Raw genomic sequence first — 22,504 nt, forward strand, 5'->3', positions numbered from 1 at the left:
TAAGAGTCACCACAAACGATGATTCCTGAAAACTCCGGCCACAGTGGAGCTCTGCAGAAACTCTGTCTCCGTTCCCAGTTAGATGCTATATATATACATATATAGCTATTAAAGTTAATATGAGCTATTTCTCATCATATGTAAGAGTGTAACAGACGCTTCCTATACACATATATATATATATATATATATATAGCCCCACCCACTTCCAGACAGCAAGTGGAGTCAAGTGGAGTCAATCCCTTATTGGTCATATCTTCGGCTTTGTCCCTGAACTGGTGGTGTTGTGGTGGCGACTGTTACATGGTCTATATATCCAGCACTATCTTTGTTTTGTTTTGGCTTGAGACCTTTTTTTCCTGAAAATCAGGCCTCTGTTTGATTTGTCAACATTTGTTTTTAGGACAAAGTTTGCATTCCTCACTTCCTTTACGTTTTGAGTTGCATCCTTGCCCCTAGACTGGGTCGTAACAATCTTCCTTTAAGAAATCCTGATTGAGTATAAGACCAATAAAATTGGATATACCTACTTTTAACCTGGTTGCCAACACAGATGTAAGTATTTTATAATCTGTATTCAAGAATGTAATAGGGCTTTGTTTGCTCAATGATCATTTGTCTTTTCCTTATTTGGGTATTAATTTAATTCTGCCTTGTTTCATTGTCGTCGAAAATTCCTTTCCAGTCAAATAGTAATGTTTTCATGTCTTTTCAGAAAGGTTTGCAGTTATTCTATCTGAGCCTGGAGATCAGTCAGAGGTTGTTTTCGATGATACCTTGAATTCTTCAATTCTTCAAATCCTCCTCCTCACAAACATTTCTAAAGTTTTCATCATTGACAGGAACCAGATTCTTTACCTCATTGAAAATTAATTCAGCCTTTTGTTTAGAATAAGAAGATGAATACAGGTTGCTAAAGAAATTCAAGATCTCCTCGGCTATAATTTTGGTTTGAAGCATTCTTCCCCATTTATCACGACTACGTGAAATGTATTTTTTTCTTGTCTGTGCTTTAATAAAATAGTGGAATATGATGTTTTCTTTCTCCCTCATCAGTCCACTTGGCTCTGGACCTTATACATGCTCTCTGAGCTTTCGTCAGATAAACGTCATCTACCTGGATGTACCTTCCAGTGCATTTGTGCTTCATAGAACTGAGCATGATCCATGAAGCCATGACGTCACTGAAGGTGCTGACGTCATCTTTCCATTTAAATATGCCCTAACACCGCCATATTTTGATACCGCACTGGCCGGGTTTCAATTCTGGAGAAGTACGGTCGCGCTGTGGATGATCCACTTTTACTTACCAGCATCTCCCATTGAGCTGAAGATGTTCTCAGTCACATCCAGGATGCGGTCAGTAGCTTCTCCATGCCGTCCAATGGGATGGCCGCCGCTAGCATACTGTTTGATGTGCTGAAGCAGCTCATTGAGGGCCTGAGTGACGCCTGTCGCAGCCACGCCCACCTGCTTCAGGAGCCCCTCGTCACCGGTGGCTCCCTGAGACGCCTCCACGCAGCCCTCCACAGACTTCGCCACCAGCTTGCCCGCTTCAATCAGCTGCTCCTGGCACACTGGGGAGCTGATGGTTGGAGCCACCACCTGAGATGGAACGATTATGAGATTATTGGTGTGGAGCATTCACATCCAGCTCTCTGTGGGTATCCGACAGGTAGGTATCACTCACCCTGGTGCAGGCTACCAGCTGAGATGTGGACAGAGCACACTGGGTGGCTGCTGCAATGACCCTGTTCTGCTGGGCCGAGTCCTCAGTCTTCTGGGCCACATTCTTCGCTTTGAGCACCAGAGCTGCTGCCGCATTCGCTACAGCTTTAGCCAGCTGCATCAGCATGTCCTATCAGCAATGACAACACACAAGAGTGACCACTCACACTCCTGTAAGTCCCAGGTATGAAGGTGAAAGACTTTTAAAGAGTCTGAACAGTTTAAGAAGTACTCCACGCCAAATGATCAAATCTGAAAAGATGAAATTACACCTGAAAAGAATGAATTTGATGTTAATTGAGATCAATAAATCTTAAAATGTTAGTATTTAGAATTAATTAAATTATTGTAAAAAAATGATTGAATTCAAAACGCTCTGCATAAGTAATTTTCGAGGCTGGCCTGCAGCAGAAGATAAGCATCTACAGGTTAGGGGAATGTTTTTTTCTGATATTCTTTTCATTTTTATATCATCTTCACAAAACGAAAACATAGGCAGCTTGTTTTTAGCGCTGCTTCCCTGATCTCCCAGCTCTGGAACAAAACACCCATATCCATATATAGTATGTACATAAATTATCAACAGAAGTTACTTTTATTGAAAAATACCAGTTATTTTTATACTTTATTAATTCAACATGTTTGATACCCCTTTGTGTTGATTTATGAGACAAATTCAGAAATATTTATGGATTAATGCATAACGCCTGGTAGCCGAATCGAACATTTCCTGGCTCGGATCTCACACCTTCCATTTTATTTAAGATTGTTAGATTTTTACACAGAAATATTAACCAACTTAAATAAACCCTGTTTTCAAACGAGACTGATATTTTGGTATTCGCTATTTCCAGATTCTCTGGTGGTGCCCCTTTTATTATTAATGATTAAATAATGGCTTTATTCAAATGAATAATTTCTCATTAATAAATAACTTCTGATTACGTATTAACTTAATAACCTAATTAATCAATTACTTTAGGAGTTGTTAATGAGTAAATGACGACTTACTTATTTCCATTAATAACTTACATTTTTCATAAAATTACTTCCAGTGATTTATTACTTTCAGTAATCTATTACTTACAGTAATTTAATGCTAATTACTAACCATAAATCCCAACACCCAAGCAGAACACTTGGTCCTGAGAATGCTGCTTACTGGAGGTTCCTAGGTTTTTTTTAAAAGTAGAATTGGAGGCGGAGCTTTCAGCTATCAGGCTCCTCTCATGTGAGACCTGCTCCTAGTTTTAGTCTGAGAATCACAGTTCCCAACTTGAACATCAGGCTTCAAATTCTCTATTTTGATAATAATTAAAGTTAGAGCGAACTCGGGTCACCCTGGACCATTTTCCTAGTTGAGCTGCTATAGGTGCAGACTGTATGGACACCCTATTTAAAGCACTGAACTTCTCTTCAATCGAAACATGGTAATACGAGGCAAAGTCATGTTAACACATTAGAGTCTCTTCTGTAGTCTGTGCTCATTTTTTCTCTGTACCTTCTGGTTGCAGAGCTGGATGGTCCTGATCTCTGAGCTCTTCACTATCAGTCAGCAGCATGTGGATTAACTTGATTTCTGAGGTTCATCTGTTGTTAAGACTTTCTCTGTATTTTATCTGAACCCAAAATGAGATGGCTGTATTTTAAATAAGGGTGTTACAAGCAGAACTGAATTGAATTAGATTGTAAAATGATCCCTTCACACTTGAGTGCCACTAAGTTAATTCACAATGACGAACGATGCTAAACAGACCCACACTGTGACCAGGGAGTTACTATCCGCCGATGACTCAAAATCCATTTCTCAGATTGAGACTACTATACATGTAGGACACTGAACTTTGGTGCTGCTGGGTTTCAACATTAGCTGACACTTTCCAACTGTTTTGCAGCAGAGAGGAATGCAGATTATTTCCATGATTTTCAAATCTGACCGCATACAATTTCCCATTTTTTGTAATCATCATTAAGAAGGAAAAAGAACAGAATAGAATAGAAGAATAGACTTTTGATTATCATTGTTTCAGGAAAGAATTTAAGGGAAAAACCAAAGCTGGGTGGTTAATAATTATTTAATTCACCATTATGTTTTTTTAATGTCTTTAAAATAGATTGAAAAAAATAAATAACTGAACATTTCCCTTTATTTGTTACCAGTATTTGACCATAAGAGGGGACTCTCCCTCTGGCGTCCCTGAAAGATCCTCTACCTACAAACTGTCGAATGTAGATGTCAAACAGAGGAAACACGGGACACATTTCTGTACAAACAAACCAAATGCACAAGCTTTTCAGGGTTTCTGATATGTATTAATCTTCTCCTTAGGATTCTGTGCAGAACAAAGCTGCTTGTGTTTAGTTCAAAGTATTACTACGTGGACTTTAAATTATATTAAATATTTCAGAGATTTTAAAACAAGTTGCTAAAAAAATATACATCACGATGGCAGAGCGTGGTTACACAGTGAATAAATGAATAATATACCATACATTTCATTTGATAGATATTTTTTGGACGCTTCAAAACATAAAAATAGGGCTTTAAGCAAAGTTTGGATGGACACACCTGGAACTGGGGATCCGTGTCGGTCTCTCCAATGTGAGACAGGAGCTCCCCGCTGGCCTGACCCACGTTTCCTGCAGCCTGCAGCAGGTTCTGGCGAGGCTGAGACACCAACACAAAGACTTAGGCTTCAGAGAGCAGAGGAAGAAGACACACGACATCCAGCGACTGAGGCTGGGTACCTCTGTGTTAGCAGGTTGGGCCGTCTTAAGCATATCCGAGACGGCACAGGCCAGATTCTTGGCGGCGCCCAGCAGCTGCTGCCCGTTTCCTCCTTCGTCCTCCATGAGAGCTGCCAGCAGCTTGACCCCCTTAGACATCTCTGTCAGGTTGGAGGAGATGGTGGTGACGGCACAGCCCACGGCTGTGTAGTCCGTCTCTGCTGGGTCACCTGTGGACAGAGGACGGAAATGCATTCATTCAAACAGCAAAATCTGAACTTCAATTCACTCAGTTATTTATCAGTTAAACCGACACTACAATTATCGACTTACGGCTGTATGACCCTACCGACCAGCTGGTATCAAAACAAGACTGCTTTTCATGAAGATTTCAAGGTGACGTGTCATGTGAACCTGAGTGGCACCAGCTCAAAAATAAAAACAGGAGCTACACAAGAAATCTACAATAAAGTGGGAAAATCAATTGTTAAAGGCTCATGTAAAAAAAAAAAGAAACTATAATATGAAGGTTGATTGACCTGCTTCTTAGTTTTATGGACAAAAAATCAAAGTGTGCCATGTAATGGGGTTCTTCCGCGATTATAGATCACAATCATCACACGAGGAAAGCCTGTCCAACAATTGCAATATAACTAAATAGATAGCAAGTATCCATCAATCTGTTATATGCTCTCCTGAAGACAAGAAGTTCAAATTTTTTGTGTATTTTTAGAAGCCAGATCCCCGGAGAGTCCTCGTGCTTCTTCTGCATCCAGAGATAACACAAGTGGACCATATGGAGCTCTAAACTGCAGTCAGTAGAAACGGACAGATCACACCAGATCCACTCACATACTTTGCTTTGATTGTTTCTGACCAGCTAAAGTAGTCCTCACTTATGGGGTGGTAGTTTGCTTTCACTACTGACAATTATTTTGTAGGAGTTACTGTCAGTGAAAAATTGGGTAATGTCCCTTCAGTCTGAGTTCATCCAGCAGACAAGATTGGACCCTCTGTTTGGCCTGTTTGTGCCCCCAAGCCAGGTGTTTGACGCCACTGTGGACGTGCAGGAATGTGCTGTCCTTGGAAATAGTGGGGAGTGTCTGTCTGGGACTGCTGCTGTGTTGGCTCCACTGATTTTTCAACGTCTGCTTTCTTTGGACTACGTTTTGAGGAAAACGGCCTCCTGATTTATGGAAACTAAGGTTCATCGCAGAAATGACAATATGCTTTAATTGTTCTTGGATATCACTTGTCAGACGGAGTCCATGGTCCCCGTGTCTAAAGCAGTACGTGTGTTACAAAAAAAAATTTTTCTTGAGGAGGGATACCCACACAGCATCAGTGAGATGTTAGACTGTACTGTACGGAGAAACTGTTCACTATTCACACAGGTGCAGAGAGACTGCCTTAACGAAGGTTGTGATTATGTACCTGCAGTGAGGTTGACCATAGAGGCTGTGCCCGCTGTGATGGCGTCCACCTGTGAGTGAATCTCATGCTTGGACTCATCCATTTTGTTTTTGCGCCAGGCTTGTGATGCCTTCAAACAAAGAGAAAGAAAAAAAAGAAAAAAGTGCTCTCAAAGATCTGAAATAGACAGCTGAATACAAATTTGGTCGTGTGGAGGTCAGGTTGAATCTCACAGCATCTGTTCCCAGAGGAGGCAGCGTGTCGAAGTTATCCAGAGAGGCCTGAGCAGCCTGCACCGCCTGCATGCTGGAATTAATGGTTCCTGTCAGGGCCTGTTGTGCTGAAGTCTGAGGACACACAATATGATCAGTGGAATTAACATGAACCTCACCAAATGCCTGTGATTTAACCAGTGGTGTTATTCCTACACCCTGGATATTTTCAACCAAAACACAATGTTGTACAAGTGCACTTTGTATTTTCTGCATTTCTTCCTGTTCCACTCAATGCTGCTGGTTCGTCATACAAAGGGCACTTTAAGCACAAAAGACTGAATAAATAGTATAACTGAGGTAAAATGAAGAATGTAGCAAGTGTTTGAAAAAATTCCATACAGAATTTCTTTTCCAATTTACATAATTGTTAGGGTTAAAAAATTATTTTAGACAAGTTTATTTAAAGTGAATTTAAAGACTTGACGACTAAAAATATCCCCATAATGTATTACAAACGGTGATACTCACATATTTTGGACTTAATGCACACAAACAAAATTATATTTACATATTTTTAACAAAATCTCAAATTCTTTGATTTCACCAGGCAAGATGTTCTTGTTTAAATAGTTTATTTTGCCTGAGCCCATACTAATCATAAAAAAATGTGAAAAGAAAACCTTCTGGTCAATATGTCATGAGTGTAGAAATAACTGACTTTCCAATGTTTGAGATGTGCCTGTATTTGTGACATTTTCAGGAATGGATCCAGCACAGAAGCAGTGATGGCAGGTTTTTGTCTGATGTGTGTGGGTGTTACCAGGGGGGGCATGTGTCCTCGGTGCATCTGCCCGGTGGTGATGTGCTGCTTGGCCTGGGGCATGGAGCCCATCTGGAAGCTCTCGGGGCCTCCAGCTCCGGAGCGCATGATGGCCGGCAGGGCCACCGAGCCCGTCTCCACTTTGCCCACCTTGTTAAACTGCTGCTGCAGCACTGTCGATCTGCAAGTCATCCAAGCCAATGAAATGGTAAACATATAAAAAATGACCCTATTTTCTGAAGCTGCCAGGTCATTCAAGTAATCATGTAAATGTGATAATGTGATATTAACACATTTCGGTTTCTCTCTAACACCCTCGTGTCGTCACACATACATACTACTGCTGCATATTTTATCTGATATAGTTAAACATTGCCCTGGCCCTGAACAACCATTCTACTGACAAACTTAAAGGTACATGGGAAAAAGAGTTAGGAATACAAATACAGGAGGAATCCTGGCAACAGGCAATAGAGAGGATACGATCTTCCACCTCTTGTGCTCGGCTTGGACTTATCCAATTTAAGGTGCTACACAGGGTGCATTTCTCCAAGTCTAAAATATCTGAAATGTATTCAGAAGTGGAAGACAAGTGTGATAAATGCCATGGCTCTCCTTGTCACCTCAGTCACATGTTTTTTCTTTGTCCTGACCTAAGGGCTTTCTGGGCAGGTTATTTTTCTATTTTGTCTGCTGTGCTTGGGTTAAATCTCCAACCTTGTCCGCTGATTGCGGTGTTTGGGATTCCTGACCCTTCACTTACACTTAATTCAATGCAAAAAGGCATAATAGCTTTTACATCTTTACTGGCAAGACGTTCCTTATTGTTGCATTGGAAATCTGCTAAGTATCCTTCCGTCTCCCAGTGGCTCAAGGATGTTATGTTTTTTTTAAAGCTTGAAAAAATAAAATATACGTTGGGTGGGAGTACGGGGAAATTTTTCCAAAAATGGCAACCATTTATCTCCTATTTCACAGACTTACAAGTATTGCCCAGCTGATACCCAAACTGTATGTGCCTGTTATAGCTTTCCGTTATTGTGTAAATAGGTAAAATATTCAATAGGAGGTGTGTTGGTGAGCCAAGGTGGGGGGGGTGGGTGGGGGTGTTCATTGTTTGCACAGAAATCTGTAATCTAATATCATTTATTTGTTTTACTGTTTATATGACTGTTCGTGTGCACTCATGTTGTTGAAAAAGCAAAAAAAATCATTGAATTGTATTTTGTAATTAAAAATTGGTATTTTTCAATAAAAAAATAATAAAAAAAAAAAAAAAAAAACCATTGCCCTGGCCCATAGTAAGCTGGGATTGGCTCCAATGCCCCGCGGCCATGCACATGATAAAGTGGTATACAAAATGGATAGATGGATAGTTAAACATGCAAAATTGTATGTAAGAATTACTATCATAATAGACAACCATTTAAATAAATGATGTGGCCCATCATCCAGTTTTTATAACATAATCAATGTTATAATAATTACATAATGGAATATGAATATTTCAGATTTACATGCTGAAGCTCCTTTATCAAACAGCAAAACAAACGAAAAAAAACCCAGACTAATTGGAAAATAATGTTGAAACTGGCAACCCAAAATAGTGGAACCAAACAAACAAACAAGCACAAGACAGCAAAGTAAATGGATTTCAATTATATATCGCTTTTCAACTGCTGGAGCATTTCCCAAAGCGCTTTACACTGTTCACCCATTCACACACACATTAATACACTCACACACCAATGGAGGCAGCTGCCATGCAAGGCGCTCAGTCCATCAGTCAGTGTCTTGCTCAAGGACGTGTGGACAGCGGGGAGATGGAGAACTGAACTCGCAAAATTCTGACTGAACGACCACCACTCGAGCAACAGCCGCCTCCAAAGTGACAACAAGCAAAATGAGTAATGTGTCATGATGTGTTTCACCGTGTGTGAGTGGACCTGCCTCTTCTCATCTTTGTTGTGTTAAAAAGACCTGAAGTACAAGGAATTCGCACAAGATGCAAAACAACCAAAACAAATGTTGCTGCCTGCAACTTTTGTCCAGATGTCCAGACGCGCTCTTACTTTTTAGGTGACACCGAGTCTTCCAGCATCGTTGACTCTTCATCTCCCTCCAGGCCAAAATGGTCTTTGCTTTTTTTCTATTGGCAGACAGAAATAAAGTCAAACAATAGACAGTTGTCCTGTTCTTTTCTCTTTTTACTATTCTCTAATCTTTACTCAGCAGTACCTCTCCAGGGGTCTGGGACCTGTTTTCGGTATTGTGCCAGACTTGACTAAAGGAGCTGAGGCATTGCAAAATTAGATGTGCAAATATCAAAGAAACGAATTTCACAATTTCTTCTATGACGGGTCAAAGATATTTGGAATCAAGTAAAAACTAAGCTAAATGATGCATGAAATACCACACATTTGCTTTTATTTTCAAAGCAGCTGCTTTCTTTTTTTTTCAGTGCGCATAGTTTCTGTTTGTGGCTGTTAAAAGATTACAATTTGGATAACCATTACCAACAGAAACACTCCCAAACAATGTTAACACGTGCTTATATATTGTAGGTTATGCACAGTAATGTACGTATTTAAATATTTAAATTGCACAGAATTGAGTAAAATGGCATGGACGTCTGCAGTGGACGTAGTTCAAGAATTAATTCTCTACCCTGATCACGACTCTAGAGGAAATAAACTGTCCCTCTTAACAACTGTCTGATGCTTCTATGTGAAAGTCTCTGCTTGCTGGCATCACTGTGACATTGAGTTAAAAAGACCCGAGGCACAAGGATCAGCAGTTTATCTCTGAGATTTCAGAAGGGGCTCCAGGCTCCGTTTCACATTCTAAAACTTAAATTCTTCTTTCTTCACAAAAATTTTGAATAAAGAGACCTTTTTCTCCAAATGCTATGACTCTCATGTAGTTTTCTGGTAGTTATCTGCGCCTCCCACCCAAGAAGGGCCATATTTTAAAAACCAAAAGAATCTACCTTGTGCCATGAGGAGCAGACAAACTAATTGGACTAACATAGAATTGATCTTTGTACCAGAGAGTTTGAGTTCATAATAATGGACCTTTTTGAGGATGATGTCGATGTATCCAGCAATGAGCTGAGCAATCTGCTCTCCCTCAGTGGTCTGCACTGAGTAGTAGCCATCTTGGTAATCGCCAAAGTCCTGAAAACAAAGCAGAGGATGCCTCACATTTGAAACAGCGACACAGATCTGACCATTAATTTAAACTATGCTTGGTATGTAGATTGTGAACAAATTATTTAACAAAGTTTGATCGGTTCTATTTAGACATCTGAAGCTGCATTTCCTCATCCATACAAATAAATCCTAGAATAATCCAGCCTGTAATGACATTTGTGAGTGAAAACATGTATTTCAACACACACACACACACACACACACACACACACACACACACACACACACACACACACACACACACACACACACACACACACACACACACACACACACACACACACACACACACACACACACACACACACACACACACACACACACACACACACACACACACACACACACACACTTTAATGTCTTTAATGACGTCCAAATGTTTCCTCCTTCACTATCTATTGGGAATGTCACTATATTTGGTTATTTCAGCGTTTATTCCTGTTTCGTTCAAAATGAATGTGGTAAATTGATGGAAGTCGCTGAATAGATGATTTCAAAGTTGTGCTAAACTTTGAGATAAGTGCTCCTTCTGAAGGACTTGTAGAATTTGAGAACCTGGAAATACACACTTTAGCTTTACACTTCTGAAAATACCAGTAAAGTTGCTGTTGTAGTCTTTTTTCTTACTTACTCCCAGTCAATCACCTGACCATGAAGCTAGAGCATGTGACAGTCTTTTCATTCATATTTATTTCATGTTTTTAATCCTCTATCGAAGTCTTCCTGTCTGTCAAACCGATGGAACTTTTTCTTTCCTCGTACCACATCATATTATAGGACAGTAATCCTTAAAAATGTGTTGGATGGGGCACAAACAGAGCATAAAAAACTAAAGAAATGTATTCTATTTAAAGAAAGCCTTAAAGTGTCTATAAAGTCGTTTTTTTTCTCATTATAAAATCCAGGGCAGCGTCAAAATCCAGACTCCACATCAATTTGGGGGCTCGTCCGGGATTTAAATACAACATAAACAACGTAAGCGCATGTGTTTCCTTGTCAATATATAATTAAGCAAGTAGTGCCTTACCCATCAGGATGTGTGACGAGATTAAAATAATTATTTCTTAGTTGAATGGAATTTCTTAAAAATCAAGCAAATTGCTCAGTGTAAAAAGAGCTAAAGATGTCCCTAAATGTATGATTTATGTTAATTGATAAGCTCACAAGAACAGCCAGACTTTCGCTTCCGGTATGCCCGAGTAGAGTCGCTAGGAGGGAGTGCTCCAACCACCTAAAACAGCCCCTAAAAATGATAAAACTTCACACATAGAAGCAATATATAACAAGACGAGACTACAACAATGACTTCCACCAAAAAGTCGGGAAGAAAAGACGACAGGGCTAAATCTGCGCTAAAGCAGCTAAAGCTGGATGCTAGCTTAGCTCACAACGACAACAGGACTTATGCTAATGGCGGTATGTAAGTTCCGAGAAGAATCAGGAAACGCACAGCGTGGCATCATAGAATCTCAAACGCGGATGGAGGCTTCTACTGGAGAAATCAAGAAAAGAATGGACACGCTGGAGGAGAGACGTCGCGGCTGAAATCTGAGTGAGTAACAGTGAAGAACGAGGCACGCGACAAGAAAGAGCGCCAGCTTCCCCACTCAAAAAAGATGCAGCGTTAACAGCAAAACAAGACGGGTTGGAAAATAGGATGCGCAGAGGGAACATTAGATTGTACGACGTAGCTGAAGAGTCCGAATGAAAAGGAGACGATTCCGTTTGTCACCGATTTCTATAAATCATAATCGTCCATTTCTTAGATTTCAACGTGAAACAAGTGGTCACGTCAGAGAGTTTAGATTTCAGACCCCTTGTTGTCCTCCTGAAGCTTTGAGCTGTGTGAGATGCTGAGTCACCTCCTCTATGTTCAGACTCTTGATCAGTGATCCAGCATCTCTGGCCCGAGACTATAGCCTGAATCTGGTCTACTATTGTGTCTACGGTGGCAAATGAGGATTTAAAATCAGCGGCCAGCCGTTGCTCTGTGCTGCTCCAGCAGCTCTGAGATGTGTGCTGCGGTTATGTTAGCCTCCGAATTAGCGCTCACCATGGAGTTTTCTACAGGTTGGGTCCTTCTTTATCTGTTTAACAGGGTTTGACACAGTTGTGATGTATCTTTAAGGTGTTTGCGATAAATTCTCAGAGAGATGGTGTTTGGAGACGAGAAAAAAAAGGGTTGTTTTTTGTGAAAAAGTTGTTTAAAGTGACAAGAGTGAGAGAACTGCATGCCTACTTCTTCAGCGACCACACAAGTCGGTCTCCAACAAGACAATTAGAAAACAGATTTTCCGGCGGCTTTCTCTCCAGATTAGCAATGATCTTTCAGCGTTTGTGTTCAGCTGCTCATTTACAATCCGTCTGAACGTGAAGAACTCACCAGGGTGAAGCTTTTTGGTGAAGCCGCCCAGCGTTTGATGTTGGTCAGGTTCCACTCTTGAATCACCTCTTTAGTCTTCTCGTCCACCCTCATCACACTTTCCTTGGTGATACCAAGCAGGCGAGGCACCAGTTTGTTCTTCCCCTTCATTTTCTCCTGCAACGAGGCAAAAACAAAACTTGAATTTAGATATTTAAATTTGGTTTAAAGGCTAAGCTGAAAAACCTGAAAGCAAATTAAAGTTACTCTACCAGAAAAATATTTATTAAAATACTCATAAAATGTCTCACTTCTGCACAGAGAATAAACCAATACATGAAAACAAGACCATTACCACTCATTTCCAAACTGCCGTTGCCTAAATCGATCACACTAAAGTCGATATGTTATGTACAAACAAAACGGAATATGTAGCCATCGAACTGTGTTTTGTTTTGGCTAACTGAAGTCGGAAACATGGTGCAAGGGTTTCTGGGATATCAAAGACGCCGTTGTGGCAGCGCCAGTGAAAATATCAACATTAGACCGAACATTCAGCCCAAAGAAAAGCCAGACTTTGTCAAAGAAAAAGTCTTCAAGCCACGAGAATAGTCTGAAATGTTAAACTGATAGAGATCCCGCAAGATCAAGTGTATAAACGGGATCGTGCTTCGGGAATCTACGGGCATTTCCATGATGCTAAGATGTCGCAATGAGCTGCAATCAACAACTCAAACTGGCTCCTACATTTTAAATTTTTTCTCGTTTGGAGTAACTTTAAAGCTGCAAGCAGCATTGAACAGGCCCCGGCATCCTTGCTGGTCAGAGAATGGAAGCGTGTACCCCAGGTGCTGTTGTGACTGACTGTATTTTGGCCTGTGGATGCGATGAGAGACGACTATGATCGTGTAAAGTTTGAGGCCGATTGAAGCATGTACAGGCTAGTTATGTAGCACTTCCTGTCAATCCACCAGGTGGTGCCATCAGTGTGATTGTCTATTGTTCTAATCTCAGGAATTCATCACGGCAGAACTGTGATCACACATGTGAAGTTACAGTCAGATTGAAGCATATAGAGCAGAATTACACATCACTTCCTGTCTGATGGCGAAGAACGGAATATCAGAGGGCTGCTATGGCCACACCCTTTGACTTCTGCAAAAGAATTTTGATACCTTTTTCATCGGAAAGGACTATTGTATATACAGGCCAAATTTTAGGTCTCTTGGATTTAAGCTGTAGGAGAAGTTCAACAGGAGAATTTCACAGTAAACGCCAAATGGCGGACTTCCTGTTGGGTTTTACAATATGGGTGTCATGACATTTCTGTGTCTTGATGTGCTTCACATCCCTGCCAATCTCAAGGATGATATCACAAAGTTTGGGGCCATGGTATGTGAAAATAGAATTTCTTATACTTCCTCTTACCAATAGGAGGCGCTATGACTGTGAATGGACACGAGCATATATGGATTTGTTGAAGGTTAGATTTAGGGTGTTTCATGCAGATTGCCTCATGTAGAGCAGAGTTGCAGATCACTCCATGTTTCATGGCAAACCAACTAATATTCACTGGAGTGTAATGGCCTCGGCCGATGAGATTACAGTTCCATTTTTATTTATTTTGATTTTTATCAGGAAGGTCGGTTGTATTTACTGGTCAGATTTCAGGCCTTTAGAACTTAATGCCGAGGAGGATTATGTTTCACGTAAAATGGAAAACTTCCTGATTGGTTCAATGTGTCCAGTGACAGCTGTGCGGCTTGACCTGCTGCACGTCTACCACATTTCTTAGACATAGGTGAAACATGTTAAACCTGTTATAGTAGATGTTACAAATGTGTGACAACAATGTTGGGGGTGCTATGGAGCTTTTAGGCTGTCAAAAACAGTTTGTGCAGTAGGCGAAGAAAGTAAAATAATGATAATTCCTTGCATTCCAATGGGGACCTAGGGCTCAGACCCTAATAAAGTGCATATAGCCTTCATTTTGAAGAACGGTCCTCCCCTTTTGTGTGTGTGTGTGTGTGTGTGTGTGTGTGTGTGTGTGTGTGTGTGTGTGTGTGTGTGTTCACTGTAATGTTTTGGCAAATCAAACATGAGAGGTTCACAGTTTTTCCGACATGTAATGTGAGAGGGCTGTAGGGAACTACTGTTCCACAACACCATAGCCATGTTAAAAAAGCACATTTTAATGTCAATGATGTGATATTGGTTTGGTTGGATTGGAATTTTGGCAACCAAAAGCATCCCTCGAGACTCTTTGGAGATATTGCAGTACAGACGTAGCCTCTCTACACAAGAGACGTGAAACATGATTGTTGAGGATAGATATTGTGAGTTTTTCAAACAGGTTATTTTACTCTCAACAGTGTGAGATTGCAGCTGCGCTACGAGATATCTGACTTTAACGGCTGAGGACGTGAAACGCACCATCTTTACAGACCATCACAGCCACACAATGTCCTTTTGGACACGAAACAAAGTATTAAATGTGTGCAAAGTTTGAAGTAAAATGTGTTAAGGACACATCACAGGTCGTTGATGATCAAAATCTAATGAGCTTCTCTTCAAATTAAACAGAAAATGTGGGCAGAATAGAAAAATCCCTTCAGGGCCTTGGTAACATTTTTAATTAATGAGCTAACAGGAACAAACAGTCTAAAAGTGGCAAGTCAGCACAAAAGGAGGCCATATCTAAGTGCAGCAACACTCTCGAATTTTAAAGGTGAGAGCGCAGTCGGGTCCTATACAGAAATCATTTCACACATTCTGTGGCTCTGAGAGGTTTACCAGGTCAATTCTACAATCTGCCAAAGGGATCAGTAATACAAGGTAGATAAAAGAGGGATTAGTTCTCACCTTGACCAGAAAGAAGGACACTCCGTACGTTTTCAGAGACCTGGCCAGCTTCACGTAGCTGACTTTGGCTTCGATTTCGGTCATGTTCTGGCAGTTTTTGTGAGCCTGTAGAAGTGACAGAAACAGCCTGAGGAAGCGCAGGTACACTTACAACAGTAGCAAACATGTAATTTTGTGAGATTTGCATTATTTACTTTTGAAGGTTTAATGTTTTTATTAAAGAAAAACGTGGCACAGTAATGACAGGACATTGGACATTCATCAATGGGCTACTGAAGGGACATTCGCCACCATAAATGTCAAGATAGAGATAATGATTAGGCTATAATTCATGTAAAGAACAGATGTCACAAAAAATAAAGTAACACAAATATTATCAGGGATGATAGACGAAAGAATACATTGAGAAAATGAGAGATCGAGGAGGAGTGAAAAAACAAACAGGACAGAGATAGAAGAGGGTGGTCTCATTCAGTCCAGAGAGACACTACAGGGGCTCAAGAAGGACAAACATGGCTGCCATTTATTGTCTAACGTGTTGAAATGTCCTCATAAGGAATATATGATCTTCACCAGTTTTACAAGGACATTACTTAGTCAACGCTCCACTTGAGGAGGTGACAGTAACTCACAAGTAAGGAAGTGAAAGCTTGCATTTATATCCGAGTTGATTCTACTCCACCTCACAGAGTGGCTGAGAGGCAGATCGGAAAGCAGGTCAGAGGAATCAAATCTTTCATTGTCCTGATTGTAAACACAAGTCCCTTCTTCTTACCTGGAAGATCCTTTTCTCCCCTTTGTGCTTTATGTACTCCTTGGGAAGGAACTCTTTTAAACTGAGGAGGAAACAGTCCAACAGTAAAGAACCAAACCAGCATTAAGGCCGTTTCAGCAAGCAAATTCACACGACAACAGGCCGATGGTAGCAGGTGAAGTACTCACTCTAAGAATCCAGGCTTGTGTTTGGTCTCGTTGTGGTCGCCAAACTGGATCTGACACTGATAACCAGCAAACTCACAGGCTTTGTCGAAGGAGACGGGATGGGACCCGTTCAGGATGTCATCACGGGCCTGGACACACATAATAATCATCATTCCTCTCCAAGTTACTTTTTTAGTTACTTTCAGCAGCTGCCGACAACCTCAATCCCCCACCTTCTCAAAATAAAAATGACAACTGGTTTTGCTAATAAACGGTGCTGATCCCCGCCTCCTGCACCTCGTTTATACATATCTTAACCTTGGACCTTCATTCTGCATTTATATCTGACTGAGGATCTTATTATCTGATCTTTACTATTACTGGTATTTATTTACCAGGCGAAGTAGTTTTAGTCTGTTGTTGCACTATTTATCTATTAATTTATTTGCACTACCTGCTCTATTCACCATTTTTATTCCCCCTTCAGGGACAAATAATGTCTTTCATTGATTGACTGAAAAAAAAAAATCACAAAAATAGTAACCTCTCTGCAGTTGTGTTCTAGTTGCAATGATATGGTTTAGTGATGCTATTTGTTTGTTCCGATTATTTTGTGTTACATGAACACATCGTCAGAGCGAATTGATAATAAAGCGGCTTTGCAGACAAGAAATTCGTCCTGCGGGACGCTGCAATAGTAACGCACAGTGTTTTGGATAAGTAACTTTAATCTGATCACTGGTTTGGAAATAGTAACGCATTATTGATCACGTTATTGAAAAAAGTGGTCATATGAGAGTAAAGGCCAATTCATACTCCATAAAAACAAGAAGAAAGTTGGGCAGTGCGGGGTCCAGCCGAACAAAATGACGTAATTCCCTCTGGCTGAAGAAATTTGGTTCGGCTGAGCCAACCGTCCTGGCCGAACTGCGTAGGAGCCACACTGCTGAAACATCGACACTACCGTCTGCTGCTCATGGGTGTTCCAGCTCGCTAATGACTATCAGTCATATTTTAATCATATTTAGCTTGTAACATCGTTACTGTAGGAGCGCCGCAGCTCCTTAAAATGTCGGAGGGCAGGCTTACGTGATGCACCTGAACGCATCACTAAAAACTGTCAGCTCCTGAAGTTAAAACCAGACCAACATCGCCGCTCGAACAAAAACTCTCTCTTTTATTACTGAAACAGTTCAGAGAAATGTATTTCTGAAAGCATTGCAGGTGAGAAATAAACTGCTGTTGAAAAGTTAAAACGGCGCTCCACAGACGTGTGGCTGCTGTGAGGGGGCGTGGCCTGCGAGTTCGACAGCTTCTTACGGTAGGGGCCTTAACGTGTTACTAATTAACGCGTTATCGGCATCACTGTATACTTGTGAGTGCAATAACGATTTGATTTGTGATAAACACTTAAACTTAAACTACTTTAACACTTAAAATGTTAAAGTAGTGTTGCTTTGAGATTTTCTTTCTTCCAGATAACAGTTGTCTTTTTCTTGCCCCACACTGTAAGAACGGACAGTCCCACCAGGTAATATGGGCTTAAAGCATCTCTTAAGCTCCACTTGTTCTAATGTTTTGGATACTACACTGATGTTTGTTTGTGATCACAATTTTAACTTATAGTTATTAGCTGTCTTGACTTTTGCTCGGGTTGTCAACTTTAATCTGACTCATGCCATCAATTTATAGCCCACATGAAAAAATACAAATATAAAAGAGACAGGAAGGGAGGGGTGGTGTGACTCAGTGAACGAGTTAATGGACATGGGTACTTGTGAGCCACCCGTCAGTAGTGACTCACAGGTTCTGAACGATTCGTTCATGACTCACACATCACTGGAGGTGTGTGTGTGTGTGTGTGTGTGTGTGTGTGTGTGTGTGTGTGTGTGCGTGAGAGATCAGTGCTCCATGAGTTAATGTCCAATCCCCCCCACCCCCCGGTGTCCTCATGCCCCTGACGATGTCCTTTTTCTCAGTCCAGTGAGACTAATCTGGCCACTAGAGTTTGGTACCTGTACGTAGAGCAAGTTAAGCTGGACGGGGTCTCTGGAGTCCACGTTCTGGTCCGAGTAGAAGAACTTCCTCCTCAGCAGCAGCATCTCTGTCTCCTCCACACCCTGTTCCCTCAGAGTCCTGCCATGATCCAACCAGTTCACTGGGAAATGAAGAACAGTACATTTGTAGAGTTGCCCAGGTTTCATATTTATCAGCTGTAAATGACCACTGCAGGTGTATAATAATGCTTCCTTTTTCTTTTCTTTTTGGGGGTCAAATAAACTGAGGTTGAGGAGATCATCACCTCCAGTGCAGCTCTTCTGCCTAAAACACGGTTACAGTTGTTTTTCCTTGACCTGAGATGGTCAGGGTGCCTGTTGCTGGGAGAGATGAGCAGATCCCTTTTTACACTTACTAAACTATTTAGACAAGGCATGAAGTCAAGGTGAACCCGGAGCCCTTTGAAAACTCCCACATACATAAAACAAAGGTCTCATGCTGCCGAGCCAAAGGAACCCGAGGTTCCATGTGGTCCAATTTTGGACTTCAAAGAATTGAATCTAAAATATTCAAAGGAGCCTTTTCCTCCAGTCTATTTACTTGACTGATGAATTTAACTTTCAAATATAATAAACCGCAAAATTGTTCCTGAGCAAGTTTTTTAAACATACAACATATATTGTTATATTAAGTCTAATTCAATCCACTTCTTTTGCAAATACAATATCAGCAAGAATGACAATAGTGATTAATGGCATTAACAAGGAATTTAGTGTGTTTTTGGTCCATATAATGCAGTTCAGCATATTTTATCATGATTAAATGGCACATGAGGGTGTATTGATTTTGTCGTACTGAAATATCCTTAGATATCACTCTGTGGTGTGGTATTTCAAAGAAGTCCCTGCAAAGTATATAAATAAATAAACTTGTTCTCTGCTAGTCATTGGTGACACTGAAGCCTGGCGAGGGAAAGAGGAGATGAGCGAGACGGGAAGGTGACCTCAGTGAAACGTCCTCAATTTGTCATCAGGGGTTTTTGTAGCTGATTTTAAAGAGGCACTAAACCACTGAAACCCACCCAGACAGAACCTGTAGGCAGATTTTCACATCACCAGGGGCTTCATTTATAAAGGTTTGTGACGCACAAAACAGGTCCTGAAAGATGCGTACGACACTTCCCACGGAAAGTTTGTGATCTAAAAAAATAAACTTTGGGGGAGAATGTGCGTACCGATATGCAAACTTTGAACCTGGCACACGCACATCTTGGAGACGGGGGAACCTGACGGCGCTGATGGTGAGGTGGAGAATTGAAGCCAGATTCACCTCATACATTTAACATCTTCATCTTACAGATCCACATAATCATAAACAGCCGAGCTGCAGTGGTATAGATGTTTCTTTAGTGGAACATTACTGCTGAATCAGCAGCTCGATGTTTATATGTCAAACTTTCATCTTCAAATGATCCAGAGCGGTGGATAGAACTGACTGATTATCAATCGTGACAAAGTGAGTAAGAATCAGTCTAATTTCAGAGTGAACACAAACAGCATGGTGACAGCCACAGTGGGTAAAGCTGCAGTGATGCGCCGGTGTTGAGCAAAAAGTGATTCCCGTCCACTGGAAGACACTGACTGTCTGTCTCCAGTGGAGGACACTGTCTGTCTCCACTGGAGGACACTGACTGGCTGTCTGTCTCCACTGGAAGACACTGTCTGTCTGTCTCCAGTCACTGGGGACGTCTGTTCTGCTCCAGCTGCTTTTATTAGGATTTACAGCTATAACGTACAAATCTACTAAACTGTATGTACACGGTAACAACTAACGTGAGTCTCTAGTCTCATGTAAAAAAAAACTGCAATTGAGATGATTTACCAATGGGTCACATGTAAAATAAAGAAATGATAGATTTTATATGGCTTATTTTATCATCATACATACGTGATACATGATACAGTTTAGTATATTTTTACGTTATGGCTGAAAATCCTGATAAAAGCTGCTCGTGGTTCAGTCATGCGCTCGAGAAGCACTGCTGCTGGAGACAGACGACCTCCTCCACCCTCCGCCTCCACCTCTCGAGTGACTGAGGATAAAACACAAAGTCCACTGAGCCTTTTTACAAGTCCCTGTTCAAATATTTAATTTATACATTTAATAAACAGATAAAACTGAACTTTATCGGTCCCATTATGTCACTCTCCTCTGACCTCCACCTTCAGATCAGACTCTTCTTCTCCACCTTTGCAGTGACTGATCTCTCTGTGACTCTCACACTATTTACAGCAGTGACGAAGCGACACCAAATAATATCATCTCCTGACCTCCACCTCCTCCATGACTATTTTTCGCTCCGTAAAATTCCATTTCTTCGTCTTTTCTGTCAGGATTTAGCGTCAAAGCAAAAGTGATCAACGGGCTGGTTGAGATGCAAAAACATTGACGAGACACTTTGATTGACCATTTATGGTAGAAAGTGGGCGTGTTGAGGAGGGATGTGAACCGTCAACCTTCCAGGTGGACTGAGGTCTATAAAAGGAAAGTGTGTGCAGATGTGCGTACGCACGGTTTTAAAGATTAAAAAAATTTCTGGGGGCGCACGCCATTTTCTGCTTTTGGGCTCACGTACATTTTTAGTAAGAATCCTACACGAGGCTTTATAAACGAGGCCCCCGACCCCTTCAAAGCTCCCACACCAGGACAGTCGGCCATTGTTTCATCATTAAAACTCAGACTAGTTTTGTCTTACACTCATCGTCTGTGTGGAGCTTCTGCTTCAGTTTCTCCATCTTCTTGTCGTCTCTCAGCAGTGTTTTGTCTCTTTTCAGGGTTCCTGTTGTTTCCTCCTTCTTCTCTTCACCAATGTCTCGCACCAGTGAGTATTCATCATAGTTTGTGATGCCTGAAACAGGAAACTGGCTGAGAATAATGCATACTCTTTTTAACTCATTTTACAAAGCAATGTATCCGCATTGGAGGCAAAATAAGTTACTGAGGTAAAACCGTGAGCAGTGCGTGTCAGAACTGACCTATCCTCGCACAAATGGTCATGAGCATGTCGCTGACAATCTTTGAGTCATCCACCATAACGGTCTTCACCGTGCCATCCAGCATGCGAATCTTCAGAGGCCTCTGCTTCTTCTTATACTCCAGAGTGTCCTGTCAGACACAGCACACATCAGCTGTCATGTTACAACAAGAACAGATGTCTCACAACAGGCACGGAGCACTTTTTTTAATTTCATATCCAAAGAGGACAATCTGATTTTCTTGAAAAGCAGATGGCAGTTACCTGAAGTCAGTGATGGAGCGAGAACAGTGAACTATAAGTTAGATCAGGGGTTAGCAAGCACGTGCACAGATGCCACAACCCAGTATAATCATCGTCACACCAACCGTACATGGCTGACTGTGTTTGCGGTCGGATAGGGATTTTCCTCCGGTTTGTCACAAACCAACCGGTGTAAAAATTTGTTGTAAATTCAGCGGATTATTTTGTTTGTGCAAGGACCTCCTTCCTCAATAGACCTGAACACACTGGAGGCCATAAGTGAGATTTTACTCATGTATGTCTGTGTTTGTGCATTTGCTGCACTGGCATTTTGAGAAATGTCAAAGTTCTGACTGAAAATGTAAGCCTCAGATTAAATATAGAGAACAGAGTGCAGACTACACAGGGTGGGGTGATTCATTTCAGACATATTAAACTGTCAGGAGTTGCAGTGTAAGGCCCCGCCCACACGAGCCAAAACGACCATTTTTTTTCTCCCCAGCGTTCTCAAAAATAATTCCATCCACACGTCACTATGAACTCATCTCAACACGAGGCTTCAGGGCATGAAGTACATATGCCAGGCCTATGGGGGGCGCTGTGACTCATCATATACATCAAAAATGCAGAAGAAGACACGGAGCACATAGAAATTTAAAAGTAGACTCCTGCTCATAAACTTCTTTATAACTCAGAGTTCTATAGGTCTATGGCCCTGCTCCTCCTCCAGCGACGGTCAGTAGCTGTGATTCTTGTGGTTATGAGATGACATCGCGGACCGCGGTGGGGGGGAGAGGGGGCTGCGATTACATCATCTGTTTTACACAGATCATCGTCTTTGCTGTCCACACCTCATAGGCGTGCCGGGCTTTTAGAATTTCCCCACTCTGGGACCCTTGTTCAAAAAAAAATAAAGTTTTCGGGCTTCGAAAACCCCCGAAGCCCCTAAAAGTCAGTGTTTCCATGCAG

The 22,504-nt window shown here is 41.3% G+C and overlaps 1 protein-coding gene across 1 annotated transcript in view; it reads right to left on the minus strand.

Moving 5' to 3' along the window:
- tln1 (talin 1) overlaps nucleotides 1–22,504 on the minus strand; it is a 117,313-nt gene that overhangs the window by 63,211 nt on the left and 31,598 nt on the right. Inside the window, exons 5-20 of the mRNA XM_080476974.1 lie at nucleotides 21,294–21,423; nucleotides 21,014–21,166; nucleotides 18,276–18,418; nucleotides 16,282–16,409; nucleotides 16,115–16,175; nucleotides 15,340–15,444; nucleotides 12,499–12,654; nucleotides 9,978–10,079; nucleotides 8,976–9,052; nucleotides 6,904–7,084; nucleotides 6,102–6,215; nucleotides 5,890–5,998; nucleotides 4,477–4,685; nucleotides 4,298–4,396; nucleotides 1,691–1,858; nucleotides 1,311–1,605 (exon numbers count right to left, since the gene is read on the minus strand). Of these exons, the coding sequence (XP_080333100.1) occupies nucleotides 1,311–1,605; nucleotides 1,691–1,858; nucleotides 4,298–4,396; nucleotides 4,477–4,685; nucleotides 5,890–5,998; nucleotides 6,102–6,215; nucleotides 6,904–7,084; nucleotides 8,976–9,052; nucleotides 9,978–10,079; nucleotides 12,499–12,654; nucleotides 15,340–15,444; nucleotides 16,115–16,175; nucleotides 16,282–16,409; nucleotides 18,276–18,418; nucleotides 21,014–21,166; nucleotides 21,294–21,423 (2,230 nt within the window). The remainder of the gene's footprint in view (nucleotides 1–1,310; nucleotides 1,606–1,690; nucleotides 1,859–4,297; nucleotides 4,397–4,476; nucleotides 4,686–5,889; nucleotides 5,999–6,101; nucleotides 6,216–6,903; nucleotides 7,085–8,975; nucleotides 9,053–9,977; nucleotides 10,080–12,498; nucleotides 12,655–15,339; nucleotides 15,445–16,114; nucleotides 16,176–16,281; nucleotides 16,410–18,275; nucleotides 18,419–21,013; nucleotides 21,167–21,293; nucleotides 21,424–22,504) is intronic.

The sequence above is a fragment of the Lipophrys pholis genome (genome assembly GCF_963383615.2).
Source record: "Lipophrys pholis genome assembly, chromosome: 12".
Lineage (NCBI taxonomy): Eukaryota > Metazoa > Chordata > Actinopteri > Blenniiformes > Blenniidae > Lipophrys > Lipophrys pholis.